This window comes from Meleagris gallopavo, chromosome 1, assembly GCF_000146605.3.
Source record: "Meleagris gallopavo isolate NT-WF06-2002-E0010 breed Aviagen turkey brand Nicholas breeding stock chromosome 1, Turkey_5.1, whole genome shotgun sequence".
NCBI classification, from domain to species: Eukaryota; Metazoa; Chordata; class Aves; order Galliformes; family Phasianidae; genus Meleagris; species Meleagris gallopavo.
The window spans coordinates 129,530,653-129,539,216 of NC_015011.2; the positions used below are offsets into that span (position 1 = coordinate 129,530,653).

The window sequence follows — 8,564 nt, forward strand, 5'->3', positions numbered from 1 at the left end:
CTCGCCGAGCGGGGCTGCGGCCGTGCGTGGCGTTGTGGGGCGCCGGGTTGGGCTCTTCTCTCTTTAAGGGCGGTGTGCGATTTTCGCTGTTGTAGTAAGCAGATGGGTGGGTGGCTTAAGCGCTTCTGCGTGTTGACAGATGGCAGGAGTGCTGAAAAGTCTACAACTAGTGTGCCTTGGGGTAGAGAAGAGATGTGGTCTCACAGAATCACAGAACGGTAGGGGTTGGAAGGGACCACCGCAGATCATCTAGTCCAGCCCTCCCGCAAAGCAGGCTACCTACAGCAGGCTGCCAAAACAAAACCAACCTGGTGTGTAACTTAAAAACGCTTCCATTGAATTTCTCAGCAACGCAGGGGTGCACACTGGGCTTCTTTTTAGGTTATTGGAACTTCATTGCAAAGGCTTTTAAAATTCAGGAGCAACCTCAGTACAGACCTAGATATGTTCCCTCACAGTGGCCTTACCTTGAGAGACTGTGTGCACTTCCCTCCAAGTGCTGGCTTAGTGATGATCACAGCACTTCCAGACTTGTCCCCTGCCAAGATGTGCTCTGGAGTAGAATCAAGTCACTACTTATGGGGCTACAAGGGAGCCTTGGTGTCAGGAGGATGCATGCTGTAGCTTTCTGATGCTGTCTGGATGATTACACTTCATCACTGTGCTGTGTTTCCTGAAAAACTTGCTTGAATGTAACAAAGCTCTCCTCAGATACCAATCATCCACTTCTTGTTTTACTGTAGGACCCAGAGAAAGACACCGAGTGGAATGACATCCTGCGTAAGAAAGGTATCCTTCCTCCAAAGGAAAACCGAGAAGAGCAGGAGCGTGCCAAGGAAGAGGAGCAGCTTGAAATCCTTCAGAAATCTCTCGGTGAGTGCATGTGCCTGTGAAGCAATGTGTCCTCTTCTAAACCGTAGGGGATACCAAAGCTAATTCTTGGAGTGTTGCATCTGTTGACAGTATCAGACAAATACATTCTAGAATGTATGGCCTCTTCCAGAGCAGGAAGACTCTCTTCTTGATGACAGCCCCATGATTTTGAAACATTTACTTGTATACAGTTGAAATAAGAAGTGTTTCAGTGGAGTGTGTTATATGAATGTACAAATAAAACATCTCATAAACATAATCGTTGTATACATCCTCCATTATTCAGCCATCCCTGCTGTATTGTATGTTTGTGCTGCAGTCACAGAGCTTAAAAGCTAGCTGTGGTTCTTCTGCACCAGCGTAGCCAGCCTTTGGCTTAGAATCCTTGTTGTATTTATATCTATATGTATAGAGTTCATAATATTTTCTAAAAAAAAAAAAGAAAAGAGTAGTGTAATATTGGAGAGGAAAAAACACATTTCCCATACATAAAATATATTTCCCATATCTAAATTCTGTTAGACTGAAAGGCTGATGAGTTTTGTTTCCAGAATGATATATTTGCTGATTTGATGTTGCTTCTTTTCTAGTGAAAACATATGAGGACATGACTCTGGAGGAGCTAGAAGAAAACGAGGATGAATTTAATGAGGAAGATGAGAAAGCTATCGAAATGTACAGGTTAGAACATCATGTGGAGCTTGGCTTTAATGATTTTTTTTTTTTCCTTGTGTATCTCTTGTGATTTCTACCGTCTAACTTGGTAGCGTAGCATCTGCAGAAGAAACATCAAATCTCTTTCATGGAGCACAATTGTACATACTGCATGTTGATAGCTCAAATATGGGGTGCAAATATAACAACATCTATAGCCTACTTCAACTTGCTTTTATCACTTTGGGATTTCAACATCTTTGTGTAACCTGCTTCTAAAGTCTGGGTTTCAGCCAGGTACTTTAAATGTATCTATTTTTTAAGATCTCTTTCCCATTCTTTATTGTTCAGACAGCAAAGATTAGCAGAAATGAAAGCAGCTCAAATGAAGAATAAATTTGGAGAAGTTCTGGAGATTTCAGGGAAGGATTATGTTCAAGAGGTTACGAAAGCTGGGAAAGGTATATGGGTAGTCCTGCACCTCTACAAACAGGGGTAAGATCTTAGTTATTTAACCTCTAAACCTTTTGTGGCTCCTGACAAATGTATGGTTAGTGTGGAAATCAAGAACTGAATCTGGAGTTAAAAGAATTGTTACTAATTTGCTTTCTGTTGGCTTCAAGACTGCTGAGTTTTGCTGTTGAAAGGATGTCACTATGAAGTGATGCTGTTGGTATCTTAATTAAAAACGAGCAACAAAAAAAGTAGCAACAAACAAAACAAAGAAAAGAAAAAGCCACACCAACTTCTAGTGGTACTAATTTAATTTGAATGCTAGAGAACTGGACAACAAAAGTAGTCAGAAATTGCTTTCGGTACATTTGTATTCCCACTGAACTGTTATTTCTGACTCTTTTTTCTGAAGAAGATTGCTATCAAATGAGTCTTTTTTAGTTTTTCTTCTTATATGTGTCTCTTGCTGTTCTTGACAGAATTCCACTCTGTGCCTTAATAAACCAACATTTAAGTGGACTTGCGAAAAAGTTCAGAGATGTGAAATTCATCAAAGCTATCTCTACCACCTGCATACCCAACTATCCCGATAAGAATCTGCCTACGATATTTGTCTACCTTGAAGGAGACATCAGAGCTCAGTTCATTGGGCCTTTGGTGTTCGGTGGCATGAACTTGACAAGGGATGGTGAGTGTCTGCATCCAACTGCTGTGAACATCTTTGCAAGAAGCTAAGGAGGTGAAGAGAGAATTAAGAGAATGGAGATCACTAAGAGCCACGCGATGAGTTGTTTTTGCTGTTATCTTCTGCCCAACTTTTTGGCTCAATACCACATGATTGAAGTGATATTGGAAAAGCAGCAAGTATAGGCCAATGTGAAGGTATTTAGAAAGCTGTGGTTTGCAGGAGGTTGGCAGGGAGTAGTATCATAAAGCAGTGCTTGGAGACACGTGTGCAATGGAAGAGGCTCTAGTTGTTGGAAAGTAACTGGAACAAATGCAATTCCTGGACTTCACTAGAGATAAAAGGATACTTGTTGGCTTTCTGGGTAGGTGTATTAGTACAGATACTGTCAAGCTTTTGCAAAGGCATCTTGATCTGAAATGAGCCACAGGTAAGGAGTGTTTCAGGTCCCTGCTGAATGGTAGCAGTTGTCTGTGTTGCGGTAGGATGCAAAGAGGATTTTGTAGTGTGCTTTATTTTGTTTTTTTTTCTAATAAAATCCTCAAATTTACAGATTACATTGAGTGTATGCTGTAGAAGATGCTCTGTTTGACGTGTCAGAAAGAGAAAAGCTCACCAGTGAAACTGCTAATTTGAGAATAACTAACTGTATGTAGAGGTTGTCTAATCATACATTAAAAGGAACAGTCATAGAGAACATACAGTTATTTTTCTCCCATTTTTAGCACATAAATAGTTGATTTTGAGGGATCCAAAGGTAGCTAGCTGAGCTAGCTTAATTCAGTCATAGCAAAAAGCTGGGCACTGCAATTCTGTACTTTTATTTTTATTTCTTCTCTCTCTAATTCTAGGTGATTTCCATTGGAAATTGAATAAAGTGTGTGCTTGCATTCGTTACTTTGTAAAGTCTGAAGAAAATTAGGTTTTATGATGGATTTTCCAGCAGGACTAGGAGAAAGGTTTCAACTGAGTGTGTTGTATTGACTTTCCTCTACTTCTGGGAAACAATCCAATTTGGATCTATTTAGTAACAGGCACACTACTGATGGGGAGTTTTTACTGTCTTGCAAATGAACTAATAATCAGTGCAAGGAGTAGCCGGAAAGGGGTGAATTGCATATTTTTCAGGGATATAGTTTACAATTCAGGTATATTGATGAGATAGCTTGAGTGGCTAAAGAAATGTAGCTATTCCTGCCTCTTCTGACTGTGCTGAGCTTGCTGTTTGATGCATACAGCTGTAATCTCTCAGCAGTGAATGTTCAAACCTGATTTCTCTCCTTAAGTGGATAGAAGGAGGTTGTGTTCTTTCAACAGGGAAGTTGCCTTATGCAAAGCTGCTGCTCTGTGTCCATTGTCTCTGACATTCCCTGTTGTAAAGGGAGCCAGGAGGCACAAGGAATGACATTGCGGGCTCAGAGTACTGCTCTGCAGATGACCACTTTGGTGGCTTTGTGCTCCGGGCTGAGATCTGAGTCAGCACTCCTAATCTTGAAGGAAGGACTTGGCTGGAGTGGGGTGAGGGACAGGGCAGGGGAGCTGAGATGGGATGGCAGGGGAGGGATAGAGTATGACCCTTGTTTTGATGATGTTCATGGTAGTGTGGTAAGAGAAGCCAGCTGGGGAAACAAGGTGGGAAGAACTGAGGAGAATTGTCAAGATCTGAGGTCCTTTTGAGAGTAAATCAGAAAGGTGAGGAGCTGTGTGTTGAGATAAATAAATCAGCAAATATCAAAAGGAGTCAGAGATAGAAAACAGCCTAGTCTGCTTCCCCTTATTCATGACACTCTTATTTTGCTCTGTGTAGAACTGGAGTGGAAGATCTCAGAGTCAGGTGCCATCAAGACAGACCTTGAGGAGAACCCCAGGAAACAGATCCAGGACCAGCTCATGTCCTCCATAAGGGCATGCGTCCAAACCAGGGGAGAGAGTGACTCAGAGGATGACTGACTCCTACATCAGCATCAGGATTGATACAGTACACTTGGCAGCCAGTGTTCCTGCCTAAAGGACTGGATCTTCCTGAACCCCAGAAGTGGAGCATTTCAAGGCAGCCATTTATCTAGAAATTGAAAGTCGGTGTTTTTTTGATTTTGGTGATGTGGGCATTTTTCCTGAAAAAAATTACTGCAGCTTCACTTGAGATCATGAAAGACTCTTTATATTACAAAGCCTGAGTAAATCTTACTCCAAGTTTTAAAATATAGATATTGGTAGATACAAAAGTCTCTTGGTATTATTTTCTTAATGAACTGCTGACACTTTTCTTTTTTTTTTTTTTTTTTATTTTTTAACATAAAATATGAAGTGACCTAAAGCGTAATAGTTTAACTACATTAGTATAAATAATTGATCTTAAACATGGTGAGTTACAGCATGGCACTTGGTCTTCTGTTAACCTGTCCTGTGTAGATGCTGGATGGAGAGAGTGGACTGTGTGGAGAGCTCAGGGAGGTGACATGGGTGCTGCTGAAAGCCATGTGTGGAGTGCTGGCAGAAGGGCTAGCACAAGTGGGAGAGCTGGGGGCCCCAACATCTTCAGAGATGCATTGGTGATGGTCAATATCATCTTGGACCTGCTAAGTCCAGAACTCCCTTTCATGTACATGAATTTGCTTAGCAGCAGTATTGTGCCTTTTGCAGCACTGTCACGTAATCAGGAAAGAAGATTCAAGATAGTGGCATTCCAGTGTGAAATTACTGACTTCCACTTACTGAGAAGTTTGATGCTTTACTACAGTAATGCCACTGCCATATGGAAGGGAAAACAATGTTTGAAGAGCTAATATCTTCCTATATTAAAGCAAAAATAAAATACTCTTCTAGGTAAAGCAGTAATAATTGAAGTCTTAGTTCAACTCTATCTCTTCCTTTCCTGAATTGTAGCTCTTCTAACACTGAACTGTGTACTTATTTTGGATTGGAACAGCAGACACTGAAATTTTTCTCTTTGAGATCTGCATGGGAATTTGAGTGTAACTTAAGTCTTTCTGACTTTTGTATCTTTGGTAAAACATCTAAAACAACACTGTGGAAGTGAGTAAAATGCAGCAGGATACAGGCTGATAAATATTGGTTATTAGATTTTGTATGTATTGACACGCTTCTTGACACTGGGCTATGCAAAATGCTATCAGACTAAATGCTATCAGCCTTTTTGGTGCTTACCTATGTCTTCTTACAATCTACAAAAAGGACAACTCTTTCTCTTCAGAAAAACCAATAAGTGACTTCTATAGAAGTCATTTACATTAAAAGGATTCTAACAGAAGTCTGCATGGTTTTTCTTTGCTCGTCCTTGTTTAAGTGTGCATTGTTTCACACCTTGGAATGACCTCTGAGTATATCAGCTGGATTTCTTTAGGAGGATGCTAACTGAGAGGAGCAATCACCAAGGGGCATTTGATACAAAGAGTAAGGCAAGAGCTAGTTTGAAATAAGACCCTCTGTGAGATGGTTTGGAATGAATGTCATATCCTCAGCCTTTCTCTCTCCACATTTGCTGCTGTTAGCAGTTCAGCTGTCTTAGTGCGGGCACAGCTGCCACACTCTTCTCAGTTTATTTTTAAAGCTTATCAACTTTCTAAGTAAGAAGGGCAGAAACTCCATTTTGTGTCACTGCTGCAACATATTCAATTTAAAGTATAATCGAAAAAGTAGCTAGAGCTCTGGATGCATTTTTGCTTCTGTTGCTAGCTCTTTTGAGCCTCTTTAAGGAAGGAGGGTGGCGATAACTGCAGGTAGGCTTTTGAGGTTTTCTGGACCGCTGGTTTCTCCTGTTATGGTCCATGAATCAATACAGTATTCTGTCTTCAGTCTTTGCTTCCAGCACATCCTCTCTGTGCCTGTCAGATACTTTCATCCAAGGACTTACTGTGAGAAATCTTGCTCTGGTTATAAATTTGCCATGCACATCTTCCTGTACAGATAACGTCTAGTCTCTACTCAGCACTTTCTTTTCAGTTTTTAAATACATATCTGTGACCAGTGCTGGACAGGACAGCCTATGTACTGCCAACCCTTAATTTCAGACCACTGATGAGGGCATGTATTTAATAGCATTGGATGGTTTGGAGGTGACCATGAGAGGTTTCTCACCAAGTCTCCTGCACAAAGCAGTCTGGACATGCACGAGGATGCACCTGCTAGTACTGATCATTGGGTGGCTGAAGGACAAAATGCATCTGATGACCAGACCATAGGAAATTGCTATGTGCCTATGACTTGTACCATCTTTTACTCTGTATTCTTGTATATCCTGTACTCTGAGATGCTTGATGAGTTGACATGTGGGAGAGAATGTCATCCTTAATAGAGTAGATGGGACAGTAACAGAAAACCAGAAGAGGTTGAAGGTTCTGCTGAGCTACTGACACTCATGCAGAGCATCATTTTTAATGGTCTCTGTGCTTCCTGGTATTTGGCTAAGTGTGAAAACAACTCTCTAATCCTGTTCTCTTTCTTGCCAATTGTATTGTCCTGATCAAGGCCTTTTGTAGAAATTAGATCTCTGCTGGATATGGATAATGAGCTCTGTTTAACCTTTCAGCATAGCAGAAACTACGGAAGCATTCAGGTAAGGGGAATGAGCTTTTATTTAAAAGGAAGCCATTTGCTAAATAGCAAACCAAACCAGCCATTAATATCCATAGCAGAATGAGGCAATATAATGTGGGAAAATAACCGGGGAAACGGAATGCTCACTTGCAAAGATTTGGGGCGCTGTCACTAAATGCACTTTTGATATTTTTGCAACCTGTCAACAGTGTCAGACCAATGATCTCCTCTGTGCACTAAGGCTCTGGAGAGTCAAAGGCACTGATCTTGTAAAGCCTGCTGAGTTTCATAGAAGATCCTGTTCTGTGCAGTGCTATGAGAGCATCACTGACTCATCCCACACAGCAGCAGTGCCTGAGGGTGGGAAGGAAAGTAACCATGGGCCATAGAGAGATGCGGATGATTCACCATTAGTGGACAGTCACTCAAATTCTTTCTGTGCGTGTGAAATGTGAGTAAACCTGTAGTTATAAAGAATGCAGTCTTCACAGTGTGGGTCTTAAGTCTGCTGCTTACCCAGGTTGTATGAGCAGACAGTTGATGGCAGGCTGCCCTGATCCAGCTAAGACTCCACTCTGATCTTCCTCTACCTCGATCTGCTTGCAGGGATGATCTACACTCATCAAATCCTGCCAAACCTGGAGGGTAACAATTTCCATGTGCTTTATACACACAATGCCCTGTGTTGTACAAGCATGGTAATGAAGGGGAAAAGCCAGTTCTCCAGGTTCTTAGACCTACCATGGCCAGGGTACCTGTGCTTGGACACAAGTGTTCTCAGAAGCTGGATTTCAGGAGGTGATTTTCATCAAATTTCAGCTGTATTTTTGTTCCTATACTGCAAGTTCAATTTCACAATAGTTTATCACTATTCTCTCAAAATCCAAAAAGTTCTATATTTCGAGTCTGTGTAGCAATATGAATTAAGACTTCTAATGCAAACCACAATAACTTAGCTTGGACTAATTTGTTTTATAAGGGGGGCAAAAAGAAAAAGCGCCATAATATGATTTTTTTTCTGCATATTTATTGGGATTAGATCATGTCTAAAGGAACACCACTCTTGCTAAGATCAAAGGGGACCGCTTTCCCTTCTCTATATGCCAGTCACATCCTTTAAAACCACTGCACTGCTAAACCTAATCTATTCCTTGTCAATTGTTGGGAATGCAGCATATATCCAGTTAAACTCATTCCTCATTACAGCCCATTTTAAATCACTCTTCATTTCAATTTCATTTAGCTAATTCAGTCATCAAAGGAGTGCGAGAGGCATAAAGTACTTCACTGATGCACTTATCTCGTCACAGAATTAGAAAAAAAGTATTGAACGTCTTTGGTC

At 41.0% G+C, this 8,564-nt stretch overlaps 1 protein-coding gene across 1 annotated transcript; it reads left to right on the plus strand.

The window, feature by feature from the left end:
- Positions 1–139: 139 nt before the first annotated feature.
- Positions 140–5,688, plus strand: PDCL3 (phosducin like 3). Its single transcript, XM_019612029.2, has 6 exons — positions 140–181; positions 744–873; positions 1,464–1,554; positions 1,879–2,022; positions 2,460–2,668; positions 4,473–5,688. Exons 1-6 carry the CDS (start codon positions 140–142, stop codon positions 4,613–4,615), a joined length of 759 nt encoding a protein of 252 aa, XP_019467574.1. The 3' UTR covers positions 4,616–5,688.
- Positions 5,689–8,564: the final 2,876 nt, after the last annotated feature.

Bases quoted from the DNA above. Each gene is read 5' to 3' on its own strand.
- PDCL3 (XM_019612029.2), top strand. From the start codon at position 140: ATGGCAGGAGTGCTGAAAAGTCTACAACTAGTGTGCCTTGGG. The intron at 1,555-1,878 runs GTTAGAACATCA...TTTATTGTTCAG, and splicing joins AAAGCTATCGAAATGTACAG to ACAGCAAAGATTAGCAGAAA. The intron at 2,669-4,472 runs GTGAGTGTCTGC...TGCTCTGTGTAG, and splicing joins CATGAACTTGACAAGGGATG to AACTGGAGTGGAAGATCTCA.